At 38.4% G+C, this 16,259-nt stretch overlaps 5 protein-coding genes and 1 pseudogene across 5 annotated transcripts; 3 read left to right on the top strand and 3 right to left on the bottom strand.

The window, feature by feature from the left end:
* On the top strand, positions 10-5,305 carry LOC104766002 (annotated as a pseudogene).
* Positions 5,552-6,715, top strand: LOC104766001 (B-box zinc finger protein 32-like). Its single transcript, XM_010489798.2, has one exon. The coding sequence runs from the start codon at positions 5,812-5,814 to the stop codon at positions 6,520-6,522; it is 711 nt and encodes a 236-aa protein (XP_010488100.1). The 5' UTR covers positions 5,552-5,811; the 3' UTR covers positions 6,523-6,715.
* Positions 7,069-9,777, top strand: LOC104766000. Its single transcript, XM_010489796.2, has 9 exons — positions 7,069-7,492; positions 7,691-7,876; positions 7,990-8,092; positions 8,451-8,530; positions 8,610-8,687; positions 8,782-8,873; positions 8,975-9,086; positions 9,213-9,338; positions 9,458-9,777. Exons 1-9 carry the CDS (start codon positions 7,214-7,216, stop codon positions 9,569-9,571), a joined length of 1,170 nt encoding a protein of 389 aa, XP_010488098.1. The 5' UTR covers positions 7,069-7,213; the 3' UTR covers positions 9,572-9,777.
* Positions 10,005-11,102, bottom strand: LOC104767698 (putative F-box protein At3g21130). The gene has a single exon (XM_010491687.1). The coding sequence runs from the start codon at positions 11,100-11,102 to the stop codon at positions 10,005-10,007; it is 1,098 nt and encodes a 365-aa protein (XP_010489989.1).
* Positions 11,308-11,997, bottom strand: LOC104767697 (putative F-box protein At3g21130). The gene has a single exon (XM_010491686.1). The coding sequence runs from the start codon at positions 11,995-11,997 to the stop codon at positions 11,308-11,310; it is 690 nt and encodes a 229-aa protein (XP_010489988.1).
* LOC104767696 (putative F-box protein At3g21130) lies at positions 12,680-13,858 on the bottom strand. The gene has a single exon (XM_010491684.1). The coding sequence runs from the start codon at positions 13,856-13,858 to the stop codon at positions 12,680-12,682; it is 1,179 nt and encodes a 392-aa protein (XP_010489986.1).

The raw sequence follows: 16,259 nt of genomic DNA, 5'->3' as shown, positions 1-16,259 counted from the left end.
GGTGTGTTGTAATACGTCAAAAAGAAGAAATTTGTGAGTCGATGATGACCTCATCCCACTTGTTTTGTACGCTAGTATCTCTTTGTCCTCCACCCACAATGTGTATAAGATGTTGTAGCATGTAAGATGTAGGGGACCTTCATGTTATTTATCTCGGTGTTCGAAATTGGCGTGTGAGAGAAATAAAAAAAGTGGTTTAAAATAATATTCTTCTTCTTCCCTAGAGTCGTTAAGTCACCCAAGTTTTGTTTTTGTCTCTCTCATTGACTTGACTCATTGTTTAAGGAAACCACAAAACCCAAAAACGAAGTCACCATTATCATTACCAAAGTACCAAACTCCACCAAATAAACAAACCAAACTCTAAACCAAAAAACCAACTTGATTCAAACCGGATCAATTCCCTCTCTTTACTCTCATCCGATCTCTTCTTCTTCTTCTTCTTCTCCCTTTTTTTTTTTTTTTGTTTTTAATTCATGGTTTCAATCTCTTCTTCTCCTTTTCGCAATTTCATCACCTCCGAGATCTGATCTGTTTGAGAATTGAGAGAGATGGCGAGGAATAATAATAATAAACTTGGAAGTGGTGGTAGTAGTCATGGGATATGGAAATATTTCAACCCAGCATTTTATCTCCGTAGACCAAGACGTCTTGCTTTGCTTTTCATCCTCTTCGTCTTTGTTTCCATAATTGTTTGGGATCGTCAATCTCTTGCCCGCGACCACCAGGTACCCTTTTATTTTCTTTCTTTCTTTAATCTGAATAGTCTCTCAATCTGATTTTTTTTTTTTAAAGGAGGAGTTTTTGAGTTTTATGAAGTTGCCTTTTTATGTGTGTTTTATTGCAGTTTGAAGTTTCCAAATTAAATGAAGAAGTTTTGAGGTTGCAGCAGATGGTAAGCTTATTTTTCCTTTTGATGTATACCCCAAAGTTTCCTCCTTTTATGCGTTTTCTTTTAAATACACAGTGGCCGATATTGATGTGGCATTTATGTTTCTTGCCTTGTTGGGGTGTGTATCTATATATGAGGTTTTGCAAGACTTTGATTGACTTGTGAGTTAATTTCAATCTTGAGAAACTTATACGGTTTTTGTATTATCTTAGTTGGAAGAGGTTAAAAACGTCAGTGAGGATGTGTCTGTGAAGAGTTTGAAGGATGTCCAGGAAGATCCAGTTGATGCCCAGCGAATGCAGAGAGTTAAAGAAGCTATGATTCATGCTTGGAGTTCTTATGAAAAGTATGCTTGGGGACAAGACGAGCTTCAGGTACAGTTTTTATGTTTTTGATCAGTGAGTCAGTGACAATGTTGGTTTCTACAAATTTGGTGCCTTTTTCAAATTGAATGGTTAGCTGCGATGCTATTAGGTTTGTATTAAGTTTCAACACTTTTTAGAGGCTTGCAAGTTATTGTGTTGTTCAACTAGTTAAGCTGAGAACAATTTATGCTTGCAATAATATATGTCTCTGAAGCTATTTTGTTTCCTTTTTTTTTTGCACTATCAGCCCCAGACGAAAGATGGCGTTGACAGCTTTGGTGGTCTGGGAGCAACTATGATTGATGCATTAGACACTCTCTATATAATGGGTCTAGATGACCAGTTTCAGAAAGCCAGAGAGTGAGTAGATTTCTTCCATCCTAGCCCATTTTTAGGAAGATTCTTCTTCGCATGATTGTTATAAACAGGCTTGTCCCATCTTATTGAGAAAAAAAGTTGGTATGCTATTGAAATCCAAAGCTCTTAAATTCCTAAAAGCTATCATAAAACGAAGAAGTGATAAAATAAAATAGAAAAGGCTATTGAATCTTTGTAACTTGTCTGTGTGCAAATGTTCACTTTTGACTGTAGCAGGTAGCCTGTTTCAAGATAATATAGAAATTGTTATATTTTTCGGGCTATAACTGCAACCTCCTATGAAGAATCCTGTTTCTGAGCTATCTATATTGTTTTCTTCTCCACTAATTGAAGTTCAACTCACAACTTTGCCGATACATCTTTCCCAGCCTTCATTTGGTTATTGATTTTCATTTGCAGTTGGGTGGCAAGCTCATTAGATTTCGACAAGGATTATGCCGCCAGTATGTTTGAGACAACCATAAGGTTCATTTAACAGGTTTACCATGTTGTTTTCTTTCCTGTACTAAGAAGAGGCATCTTGTTTAGGTTATTTGTTGTGTGGTGTTGACAGTGTATGTGGAATGGAAGTATAGAATCTGCGCTTATAGTTTTTATCTTTGTTGGCTTTCAGAGTGGTAGGAGGGCTTCTCAGTGCTTATGATCTTTCTGGGGATAAGATTTTCCTCGCAAAGGCTACTGATATTGCAGACAGATTATTGCCTGCATGGGACACTCAGTCGGGTATACCATATAATATTATCAACCTGAGACATGGAAATGCTCATAATCCTACATGGGCGGGGGTAAGTCCTAGTCGTTTAATGCCTATCTGTCATATTTCTTGTCAACCCATTTAAAGTCTTATGCATTGGATGCTTACTTAGTGAATATATATTTCCTCTTCTTGTCTTGCGAATTTTTGTATGCCTGGGAGCTATTTAGAGATAGTGGCCACAAGCTCCGTCAACAGAAGATGACTTTGTTGTCTGTTGATCTCTCTAACATGTTTCTAAAGTAAATTCCTAGTAGGCCAATAAAACTTTGAGATTTATAAGTTCCAATCACTTTCCTAGATGTTTCAGCACTCGCCAGGAACAAACTGTTCTGCTTTTCAAGTTATGTGACAATTAGCATTCTGTTTGCATGTAGACTGTTTTAGAGTTTTAGCTGTAAATATCATGATGAACGTAAAGCTTCTTCATTTGCTAGGTATTGATTCACTAGCAAGCTCATGTTTAATGTTTAATGTTTATGGAATGGATACCATCTGATCTATTTACGTGTGTTCAATTAAGTACATGTGGTCTTTCGGTTTAGTTGATTGCTTCCTTCTCTCTTGTACTAGAGAGACAGTATTCTTGCAGATTCTGGTACTGAACAACTCGAGTTTATTGCCCTATCCCAGAGGACGGGGGACCCCAAATATCAGCAAAAGGTGCATTTCTCCATAACTTGTAGCACGAATGACTTATACTACATATCCATCTGCTTAAGAGATAGTTATAATTTTCAATGAACAGGATTACATATTTCTTAGCTTATTCTATATATTTGTATTATATCTTACTTAGGTATTAAAGTTGCCCATAGGTCAGGAATCGGGGTACATATTGTCTAATTCATAGGAAATAAATTGCAACTCAATGGTCGACCTGTTTGTAACTCGTGTCTCAGGTAGAAAAGGTTATTTCAGTGCTAAATAAGAACTTCCCTGATGATGGTCTACTTCCAATCTATATAAATCCCGATACAGCTCAACCATCGTACTCCACCACGACATTTGGTGCCATGGGAGACAGGTATTTTCCAACTTGATTGTATTTTATACTGCTGCTCGTCTGATCCCTTCTGGTTTGGCTTTGGTTTGATAAGTGACGGTGTGACTGCTAATTTTTCATACAGCTTTTATGAATATTTGCTCAAAGTTTGGGTGTTTGGGAACAAAACTTCAGCAGTAAAACACTATAGGTAAGTTTAATTCTAGTCTATTGAGTATATATATGTATGTATTTCTTATAAATCAAATGGTAAACGTAACACTGGAACATTTGAAAACTGATTAAATTCACTCAGCTAATTTCACCCAGCTTCCATCACTTTTGTCTTTCTGCTTGATATCTGCTTCTGTTCTTTGCTGGTCTTGTAGTTTCTACATCTTTTAGCCAAACAATAATAATTAGTACTGTTATGGATTGAAATCTTTGCATCAGAGATATGTGGGAGAAATCAATGAATGGTCTGCTTAGCTTAGTTAAGAAATCAACACCTTCTCATTTACATATATCTGTGAGAAGAGTGGAAATTCTTTGATCGATAAGGTAAGCCCGTCTAATCAATGTTTCCATTGTGATATGTGAAAATTAATTTGCCTGGTATCTCCAGTCTTATGTTCTGTCTCATCTTATATTCAGATGGATGAATTGGCATGCTTTGCTCCCGGAATGTTGGCTTTAGGAGCATCTGAGTATAGTGATCCTGCTGAAGGAAAGAAGTTTCTCTCACTCGCTGAAGAGGTAAGTAAACTTATGGCTTGAATTATCTTTGATCATAGCCTCATAGGTGCTTCAGATCGTTCCGAACTTTCTGCTTTTAAGCTGTTAAACTGATTTAGGCTGTTGGAGCTATATAGCCTTGATTGATATTTTCTCACGTATCTGCAGCTTGCATGGACATGCTATAATTTTTACCAATCAACACCAACAAAACTGGCTGGGGAGAATTATTTCTTCAACTCTGGGAATGTATGTCATTTGTCATTTTCTTTGTCTTTCCCAAAAACATTGTTTATTTTATGTGTAATTTGTTGTTTAGTCTACAATCCACAAAAATGATGATGATTCAGGACATGAGTGTTGGAACATCGTGGAACATCTTGAGACCAGAAACTGTTGAATCACTGTTTTACCTCTGGCGGTTAACTGGCAACAAGACATATCAAGAGTGGGGATGGAATATATTTGAAGCGTTTGAGAAGAACTCGCGTATAGAGTCTGGATATGTCGGTTTGAAGGATGTAAGTTTTCCTTAAGACTCCTAATTAGATCCTGGAACTGTTAAAACTTTGATGAATTGAATTATACCATTCCACCATCCACACCATCCGATGGTAGATTCTAATTTTCTTTCAATCATTTCCAGGTTAATACAGGCGTTAAGGACAACAAGATGCAAAGTTTCTTCCTTGCTGAGACGCTCAAGTATCTATATCTCCTCTTCTCGCCCACAACAGTCATTCCTTTGGACGAGTGGGTATTCAACACAGAAGCTCATCCACTTAAGATTAATAAGTCCCAAAACAACCAGGTAAATCTCAAACAATCCAACCGCGTGCTGCAACGAAAACCGGCATTTAGAATACGCCAGAGGAATTACGGTCGGATAACAAAGAAGTAAAAACTCCCTGGAGAAGTCAGTCACATTGTGAATCTTTGGAACCAGCATTTGTGATTGCGTAGGAGAGGGGCTCTATGGATATATATATTAACTGAGTAATGTAATTTAAGCTCGGCTATTCAAAAAGACCCTTTTACTTAAGAAACCATTTTTTTTTGAAAAATTTCAAGATAGACACTTTTGTTGTACAAGTTTGAACCAGAAAACCCAACACAGGTTTACAACAGTTTACAACAACCTTGTGTTTTTGTATCCTTAGTCACAAAATTAAAGAGTATTATTTATTTTATTTTTTTATATATTATTGGTTAACGTATATGAAAAAGACTGAAGTAATGAAGAAGAAATGTAATGGAAGCAACCAAGAAAAGAAAGAAGAAGAAGCAATTTGCAAATTGCAATGAATGAGACCAAGTCTCTGAAAAGACTCAAGTGTTGACTAAATCTCCACGTCACACCAAAAAGAAGAAGAATGACATGGCGGCTACTCTAAATATGACCACAGATTCTCACCAGCCTCAAAAAAGACCTCACGACACGTTGTTTTTTGAATTCTACAAACACCATACATTTCATTTCCCAATTTGCTATAATAAATTTTATAAAAAAAATCTGAGTCGTGTAAATGTTCTCTGGTGTGAACTTTAGGTGGTGAAGAGACCACTCTCATCAACCATGAACCATACATAAAAACTCCACCGCTCTTCTCTCCCCCAATCATTTTACACATCTTCTTCCTTATATCTCTCTTCCCATATCATTCCCCATTCCTACCTGTGATCTGAGTCATTGAGAAGGAAGATGGTGAGCTATTGCGAGCTTTGTAATGCCGAAGCTGATCTCCACTGCGCAGCGGACTCTGCTTTCCTCTGCCGTTCTTGCGACGCCAAGTTCCACGCCTCAAATTTCCTCTTCGCTCGCCATTTCCGCCGCGTCATCTGCCCAACTTGCAAATCCCTTACTCGAGACTTCGTCTCTGGTCCTCTCCTCCCTTGGCCTCCACGAACATCTTGCTGCTCTGAAACATCCTCTTCGTCGTCTTGCTGCTCTTCTCTCGACCGTGTCTCAACCTCCGAGCTATCTTCGACGACGGGTAGCGTAAACCGAGAAGCGCGTGGAAGGGAAGAAAGAGTGAAGAAGGCTAAGAAGGCCGGTGTTGCGGTTACGGTCGCGGATGGTGTTTTTGTGAAGTGGTGCGATAAGTTAGGACTAAACAGAGATTTAACAAACGCCGTCGTTTCGTATGCGTCGCTCGCTTTGGCTGTGGAGAAGAGGCCGAGGCCGAGGCCGAGAGCGAGAGCGACGAATAGATTGATCTTAGCGGCGGCGTTTTGGTTCGGCGTCAAGAACACGATGACGTGGACGAGTTTAAAGAAAGTGGAAGATGTGACCGGAGTCGCAGCTGGGATGATACGAGCGGTTGAAAGCAAAATGGCGCGTGCGATGACGCTGCAGCTTAGACGGTGGCGCGTGGATTCTGAGGAAGGATGGGCTGAAAACGACAATGTTTGAACAAAAATATTGACGTGGGTCCTCCCGCATTATAAATTTTAGGACATAGCGATTAGTTTAAGTTTGTGTTGTTGTGTCATTTGACTTGTTATAAATTCTTTTTCAACGTTTAAAATGGTCTTTAATGAGATGAACCAAAGTGAAATCAAGATGATATAAATTTCTTTAGAAGAGTTTAAACGTTTAAAATCAATTTCTACCTTCTTAATCCAATAGTCATTATCAGGTTCCTTGAGTTCTGTTAAAACTTAAAAAAATCGTGTTTCTAGCTTTTTAACAGAAGATATAATTCTTGAATCTTTGAGAATATATTATATGTTATTTATTATTATCTCACCAAAAAAATTACAAATTCAAAGTAAATTATTTTTTCTTGTTTTAAGTAAAATTCATTATTATCAACAACAACAAATAAAAAAAGAGTAGAATAGAGAGTAATTCCTATTTCCTAAAGTAATTATAATTTCTGTAATCTTTATCTTTACAAAGAAAAAAAAAGTAAAAAAAAAAAAAAAGAAAAACCCTTATTTGTGGTTTTTACAAACCCTACTCTGGAAAAGTCCTAATTCCTTAAAGCTGTGTACTTTCAACAAAGTCGACTAAAAAAAGCATCTGGGGCATAGTGAAAGATCGGACTCTTCAAGCTACTACAATCTTATTCTCTCCTCTCTTCTCTGTGTTGAATCCCACCATGGAAGCTCTCTTTACTTCAACACACATCCCCAATTTACAGACGAGGCCTCTCCTCAAATCTACACTGCCCACTTCTTCCCAGTCGTCTTCGTGTTGGTTTCGTAATTCGCTACCCAAAAAGCAGTTCACGAACCTGAGAATCACCAATGGATCAAGTCACGGGCTTCGTGTACAAGCTCTCTTACGTAACGAGACACCAAGTGAAGGCGAAGATAATAATATCGCTGAGAGTAGTGGGTTTGGTGTTTTTCCTGAGGATGTTTTCTCTTTATCGCAGGTACTTCTACTCTCTTTGTCTTGTGATGAAACAATTCAACGAAAGTTATAAACTTTTTGTTGTGGGTATGCAAAAAAATTCAGCAAAAGGTTACAATTTTGTAACAGAGTTTGTGTATATATGAGTTTGAAGTAGATATAGTTTATTGGATTGGTTGCTTTGGCATAAAGTATTAATAGATTGTAATGTTGTGTGAAGGAAAATCTCAATGGTGAAACTTCCCATAGTGTAATCGATGTGGAGGCATCTCTTGCTCATCCTCAGGGTGGTGGAGGAAATCGTGCTGGGCTTTTTAGAACTCCAATATCTGGTGGAGTTCAAAATGCTACATCAGCTCATGCGTTACCTCGGCCTGCTTTAGCTGTACGGAACTTGTTGGAACAGGTAAAAGGGTTTGTCTTTTAGATTGTTGTATAGTTGCTTTTACTTCATAATGATAAATGATAAGTTCTCTATCTGTCTGGTCTTTACTTTTTTTTTGTTTGGTATGATTCAAGGCTAGGTTTGCTCATCTATGCACAGTGATGTCCAAAATGCACCACCGCAGGGGAGGGTATCCATTTGGCTCATTGGTTGATTTTGCACCTGATCGTATGGGGCGTAAGTTACTGAGCCTTTCTTTCTTTTTTGACTGTTTCTACTGTCTGTTTTTGTTGCACGCTCATTTTTTTCTTCAGAATACTGGTTTAATGATTTACTAGTGGACAATTAGTTCCTAAGTCTCTAACTCCCACTGTAGAAACTTTAACTTGATTTGGATTTTGTGGGGACGAATAGTAGGAACTGTGCTCAATATTGTTTTCCTTAAATCTCATTAAAGATGTAGGAGTGTTTTTGGGTCTGGATAGTTTTGAAGGCAATGCTGAATCTTATAATGGTACAATTAATGTCTTTGAGTTTGTTGGCTGAGATATAATAGATGCTTATTTCTTGAATGGCGTTTACTTTTTGTTATCAGATCCAATATTTTTATTTTCACCGCTGGCCATCCACACACGAAATCTGTTGGCTGAACCTAGATGCAGTCTCGTTGTCCAGGTAACATTTGGCTATTGTGTTTTAATTAAGCGAAAGGCTTTTCCTTTTTGTTCTGTAACCTGAAATTTGTTTCTGGCAGATACCTGGATGGAGTGGCTTATCGAATGCAAGAGTGACATTATTTGGTGATGTGTACCCATTGTCAGAAGATGAACAGGTTGGTGTCTAGCTACTTTTTTCCCATTTCACTTCATGGTTCTCTATGCATTAATCTGTCTGAGTTGTAATATCCCTGGTTGTGGCTTTGGTAGGAATGGGCTCATAAGCAATATATTGCAAAGCACCAGCACGGGCCTTCCGAGCAGTGGGGAAACTTTCACTATTTTAGAATGCAGAACATAAGGTCTGTTACAAAACTTGTGCCTCCTAAATTACCAATACATGTAGGATGATTGTTTATTTCCTATTACTTATCCACTTCATTCTCAATGTGACAATTGGCAGTGATATATATTTCATTGGAGGCTTTGGCACGGTGGCTTGGGTTGATGTCAAAGAGTATGAAGCTCTACAGCCAGATAAGATAGCTGTTGATGGTGGTGAGGGGAACCTCAAGGTACGTTATTTCAGATCCCTTTTGGTCGCCTTAGAGACTCCGATAACTTGTCCCTCATTCTTGGCCTTTTGCAATCTGGATTGATTTGAGTGTTGTCTAACGTACTTCCCCTATAACTTATGATAGGAACTAAATGCCATCTTCTCGAAACCGCTTAGAGAACTACTGTCTACTGAATCAGAGGTGGATGACGCTGCTCTCATTTCGATAGATAGCAAAGGAATAGATGTAAGAGTTCGCCAAGGTGCTCAGGTAAAATAACATCGTCCAAAACAGTTATCTCCAGTTGATGTTAAACGCCTTCATGGTCATGCACAGTTACTCTCAGCTTTATCTTTCTGTATTGAATTTGTATGTTTTTTTTTTGGCAGTTTAACATACAAAGGCTAGCATTTGAGGAAGGTCATGGTGTTGAGACGCTAGAAGAAGCTAAATCTGCACTATGGAAAGTGTTGGAGAAGGTGAAGCTGAATTTGCAGAAATGACAAAGCCCCTTTTTCTCTCTATACGGGTCTTATAAATTAGTAGGACCAATAAAATGTTTGTTTGGTTCCTCTTTTCCTCATTTTGACTTAGCTGAAATTTTGTAGTTTTCTATGTTTTGGCCTCCTTTTTGTAGAAAAAGAAAAAAGCACAAAATTGGGGGTTAAGGAAATATGGTGTTGAATGAAAATCAGAGTTTTCTAATAAATATTTTGGGCGTTACTGATATTTTCAAAAGTTTGAAATTACCAAAAGCCAATAAATATTTTGGGTGTTTAATACCTCAGCACCACCTTGGTTGGGACATACATTGTTCTGCATACGAAAAGAATTAGTTGGCATTCAAAAAAAGAATTTGAATCGTTAAAGCATAAATTAGTGGGACAATCATAATCACACACTAGCATCTTCACAGAAACGAACACTAGATACACCTTATTGTATTTGAACCAAAGTTGGAACATAAGTGAGGAAAAATGGGCATTTAGAATCTGCACCATGGTGAACCACTTGTATGATGAGTATATCCTCTCCTACAATGTGTAACACGCTTTTGGACCTGGCTTCGTAGCGATACACGAAAACGTTCTTCTCATGGTCATCCAAGACTGTCATCACATCAATTCGTAAGTAAAAACGATAGGACTTGCTCCATGACACGGCTCCGGTACTCTGATCCATCTTAGTTGCTATCCATACCTCAGAGCCATAAGTTGAAAACATACAAAGTTGTTGCTCTTCTCTAGTCACTGATAAAGACATATCATAATAAGAACGAGGTGTACCCGTGGGAAGAGACAGTCTTCGAAATCTGTCAGCTGAAAAATCAAAACATAATAAGAACTTATCAAACGGTGGTCCGGATTCATTAGTAGCAAGCCAGTAAGTATTTCCTTTCACAGACAAGCCACGTCTCCGACTCCCAACACTTGGTATGAACCAGCCTTCAGTCTCACCAACAAACCGCCACGATTTATAGGTAAAGTCATAGACTTGGTACTCAGTTCGTACTAGGATATGGTCTTCATGTCGCTGCATCCTCAAGAATTTGTAACATGAGGATCTGTGATCGTAGCCTAGAGCATAGAAGCCTGATTCTGTGTAGGAATCTAGGGGTTGGATCCACCTTGTTTCACCTAAACATGGATTCCAAACGACCAGTCTATTGTCTTTGGTGCTGCATAGCAATAAGCCGTCGTAGTGAAAGACGTCACGTATATCAACTTCTTCTGAAGAGTTGGGATCTTTTAGGCTGAACTGACATGTTATCTTTACAGATAAATCAACCTCTTCAATTCCATGGAGACTGACGTTCATTATAGAAAGCTTATAATCAATCAACATGATAACCAGAGACGGCTTTGGAGCATAAGCAGAGTGCTTCTTAGCAAGTCTCTCATCATCCTTAACAAGAGTGTTCCATCCTTTGGATGTAGATCGTAATCGTGTCAGAGATATAGCAGGAACCCTAGAGAGTATCTCCACTACCATATCCTCCGGAAGATGATTAACTGTGTTTCTCTTCTTCATCATCTTTACTGTTTTCAGAAATTAGGGTTTGCAAGAAACAGAGTTTTGAGACCAGTTTGAGGGAGAGTTTTTTTCTCATAATTTATGTTTTTCAGAGTGTCGTGACATCCACATGATTCTAATGTGGGCTTCGGCCCAGATCATGTTGCTTTAACGCCAAGTCTTAGGTTTGAGGGAGAGTTTTTTATGGTGGTGCTTTGTTCTTAGCCTATAGCGACCTAGACCATTCCTGAATTAAAGTGGCTCGAGTTAAGAAGCTAACAAAAATTGTAGTCCTGTCTTGCANCCCAACACTTGGTATGAACCAGCCTTCAGTCTCACCAACAAACCGCCACGATTTATAGGTAAAGTCATAGACTTGGTACTCAGTTCGTACTAGGATATGGTCTTCATGTCGCTGCATCCTCAAGAATTTGTAACATGAGGATCTGTGATCGTAGCCTAGAGCATAGAAGCCTGATTCTGTGTAGGAATCTAGGGGTTGGATCCACCTTGTTTCACCTAAACATGGATTCCAAACGACCAGTCTATTGTCTTTGGTGCTGCATAGCAATAAGCCGTCGTAGTGAAAGACGTCACGTATATCAACTTCTTCTGAAGAGTTGGGATCTTTTAGGCTGAACTGACATGTTATCTTTACAGATAAATCAACCTCTTCAATTCCATGGAGACTGACGTTCATTATAGAAAGCTTATAATCAATCAACATGATAACCAGAGACGGCTTTGGAGCATAAGCAGAGTGCTTCTTAGCAAGTCTCTCATCATCCTTAACAAGAGTGTTCCATCCTTTGGATGTAGATCGTAATCGTGTCAGAGATATAGCAGGAACCCTAGAGAGTATCTCCACTACCATATCCTCCGGAAGATGATTAACTGTGTTTCTCTTCTTCATCATCTTTACTGTTTTCAGAAATTAGGGTTTGCAAGAAACAGAGTTTTGAGACCAGTTTGAGGGAGAGTTTTTTTCTCATAATTTATGTTTTTCAGAGTGTCGTGACATCCACATGATTCTAATGTGGGCTTCGGCCCAGATCATGTTGCTTTAACGCCAAGTCTTAGGTTTGAGGGAGAGTTTTTTATGGTGGTGCTTTGTTCTTAGCCTATAGCGACCTAGACCATTCCTGAATTAAAGTGGCTCGAGTTAAGAAGCTAACAAAAATTGTAGTCCTGTCTTGCAAGTTTAAGACCTCTGATCTATAGTTTTTTGATGATGCAGGCTTAAATTTTTCTGTTTTCTTTATAAAAGAGCAGGTGTTTTCGTACACTTAAAAAAAGACAGATAAGTAACTATATTCATGAACTCATGATTAAAACATGTTTTGTAGTCATAACCAAAGAGTTGTAACTCGAACTTGCTACAAAACCTGTGTTTTCAGTTGTGTTCTGTGTAGTGGCTGAGCTAGTTGGGCTTAAAAAAATGCAGAATGAACTATCAATGTAGGAAAACATGAAATGGATTTTACTGAATAACCTATTAGCTAGTGAGGTTTAAAAAATTCAGTCCATCGGTTTTTACCATAGCATCTAAATAACTGAACGATTTCGCCAAAGAGAACCGTCTTGGTGGTTTCAGAATGCTACTCTGTGATGCCTACAGTTATGCTTCGTTTATCAAGAGAGATACCTTGTTGGATTTGAGCCAAACCTGGAACATAAGTGAGGAGACGTGTGGTAGGAGACTTTGCACCATTTTGATCATCCTCATGCATGTATTTATCCTTTCCCACAATCTGTATAAAGTTTTTGGAGAACACGGAGTTATTACAAGACAATACAACTTTGTTCTCCTGGTCGACCAAGAAACTAGTACTCATCCCAATACAACACCGAAAATGGCTTCGGAGATCGAATTTAGACACTGTTAGGAACTTGCTCCATGAAATATCTCCGGCACTCTCCATCTTAGTCGCTATCCATACCTCAGAGCTCCAAACAGCAAGCAAACAAAGTTTTTGCTCTTCTGATCTAGTCACTGATAAAGCCACATCAAAATAAGAACGAGGAGCATCCTCGGGAAGAGGCAGACTTTGGAATCTCTCCGTTGAAAAATCAACATTTAGTAAGAAAACACCTAGTTCTCGTCGACAATAAGCAAGCCAGTAAGTACTTCCCTTCACAGATATGCCAAGACTCTGAATCCGTGGTATTGACCAGCTTCCAGTCTCACCAATGTTCTCCCACAATTTGGAGGTAAAGTCATAGACTTGGTACTTAGTTTGAGTTGGGACACGACCAGGATACATCCTCAAAATTTTGTAACAGGAGGATTCGTAATCGTAACCGAGAGCATAGTGGTTGAATCCCTCGTAGCTAAGAATGGGTTGGACGATCCACCTGGTTTCACCTGTACATGGATTCCAAACAACTAGTCTGTTGTCCTTGGTGGTGCATAGCAACAACCCGTCGCAGTGAAAGACGTTACATATATCAACTTCTTTTGAAGAGTTATTAGAAAGAGGCTCTTCTGAAGAGTTATTAGAAAGAGGATATTTTAGGCTGATTTGACCTGTTACCTTTGCAGATGGAACATCCTTCTTGTTGACTCTATGGAGATCAACGCTTACTAAATAAACCCTAAAATCAATCAACATGATCAACAGAGGAGGCTGCCTTGGAGCATAAGCAGAATGTTTATTAGCAAGTCTCCCATCTTTGACCAGAGCGTTCAATCTTTCGGATGTCAATCTCAATCGTGCCAGAGATACAGCAGGAACCCTAGAGAGTATCTCCACTACCAAAGCCTCTGGAAGATGCATTGTGCTCGAAAACGACCGTTTCTAAAAAGGATTAGGGTTGAATACTAGTAAACAAGGGAGATGGGAGGTTTTGGACCTAAAACAACATTCGAAATAATTGCTCTCTGTGTGTGCCGCACTGATTCACGTCCTAGATACAGCTGACTTTGGGCTTCTAGGCCCATGGGACAAGACAACCATAATCTACTCTCATCTAGGGGCGTCAATCGGGCTGGCCCGGCCCGATCCGGCCCAAAAACCGTAAAACCCGCATATGTTTTAGTCTGGCCCGACTCAAAATATTTCCGAGCCTATATTTCAAAGCCCGAGTCCGGTCATAACATGGCTACAAGACTTTTTGAGTTTTTTTGGGTTTATCTTACAGATCAATAATTCAAACTTATAAATCTTAAAAAGCAGTGTTTAAAGATGCAATGTAAAAAAAATCAATCAAAATTTTAATAATTCATCTATATTCACTACAACCAACTTGATTTAAAAGAAAAAGTTTAAAACTAAATAAAATTTTATACTTTAACCAAATAAAAAAATAAATAATTCATATAAAATATCATAGATAAAAATTTTAAAAGTATTAACCAAGATTATTAAGTAAATATGAAAACTATGATTAGAGTTTTAAACTTTATTTACAATAAATCACTAATCAAATATTGCAATCAAATAAAAATGTTAACAAAAAATACAAATATTAAAAGGATACATCCACCTATATTGGACAGGGTCTCCCAATTCAGCTTCGTAGGGAAGATGTATAGGCAGGTGCTCCATCACATCAAAAAAGGATGGTGGAAATATCTTTTCCAAATTGCAGAGGATTAAAACAATGTTCTGTTTTAGAATTTGAAGTCGACTTGTTTGCAAAGTTCTCGAGCATAAGTCCCGGAAAAATGCTCCAACCCCTACAATATTATATTTATTCAAACTTCATCACAATTACTCACTTCATATATATATATATATATAGAACTTTAAATAATTAATTAATATACCTGATAACGCAAGGTGGATATTCCGGTCAAGGAGTTCTGCAAAGATAAATGGAAGTAACCGCTCCATGAAAACATGTCAGTCATGGCTCTTCATGCCTGAAAACTTTCCATTTTTCATATCAACACAACTAGCTAAGTCTGCTGAATAGCCATCTCGGAATTTCACCGAGTATTTCACACATTCCAATAAGCTTGTTCTGGCTTCGTCTGTCAATGTATAGGGCGGGAAAGGTGCTTTACCCCTACTATCAAGATGTAAGTGTGGCCGAGAACAGAACTTTGCTATATCCAACCTTGACATGACGGAATCTTTTGATTTACCTTTCACACGCATAAGAGTGTACATGATGTTGTCCAAAAAATTCTTCTATGTATGCATCATATCAATATTATGTCGGAGATTAAGGTCCTTCCAGTATGGTAGCGACCATAAAATGCTTTCTTTGTGCCAGTTATGGTCCTTTCCATATCCATGCATCTTCCTTTCATGACCATTTCCACCGACGTCCTTGGTTCTTGGAGGATTTACACAATTCAACCGCTCAGAATAAACTTGCTCACCGGTCAAAGACTTTGGTGGATACTCTCTTGTAGCGTCTTTTCCCTTAAAGAAGTCTTTTTTATTCCTCCTCAAAGGATGATCAGGAGGAAGAAATCTCCGATGACAATCAAACCAACATGTCTTCCTTCTATTCGGTAGATAAAAAACTTTATATCGTCCATGCAAACTGGACAAGACAATTTACCATGTGTTGTCCATCCAGATAACATGCCATACGCAGGAAAGTCGCTTATCATCCACATCAGCACTGCTTTTAGGTTGAAATTTTGGCCCAAGGACACATCGTATGCATCGACTCCGGTAGACCACAACTCTTTTAACTCATCAATAAGAGGTTGGAGAAAGACATCAAGACTAGCTCGCGGATGGTTTGGACCAGAATTCAGAATTGTAAGAAACAAGTACTCATCATCCATGCACATACCAGTGGGTAAATTATATGACATCAATATCACTGGCCATAATGAATGGTGACGAGACATCCCAAATGGATTGAACCCATCAGTACACAATCCCAAATACACGTTACATGGTTCTTCAACAAATTGAGGATTTTGTTCTTGAAAATACTTCCACTCCGCTGCATCAGACGGATGACTCATTTCTCCCACCTTTGCTTGGTGTTCGGCATGCCATCGCATTGCTGCTGCACTCTTGTGACTCTGATACATTCTCTTCAATCTATCACCAATAGGTAAGTACCACATACGGCTATATGGTACTTTGGTTCTACGTCGGTCATTCTTAGGCTTCCATCTTGGTGCATCACAAAACAAACATTTTTCTTCCTTTTTGGCATCTTTCGAGAATAACATACAATTGTTTATACAAACATCAATTGTATGAT

Source organism: Camelina sativa, chromosome 19 (genome assembly GCF_000633955.1).
Source record: "Camelina sativa cultivar DH55 chromosome 19, Cs, whole genome shotgun sequence".
NCBI lineage: Eukaryota > Viridiplantae > Streptophyta > Magnoliopsida > Brassicales > Brassicaceae > Camelina > Camelina sativa.
This window is presented reverse-complemented; position numbering and strand designations above follow the sequence as displayed.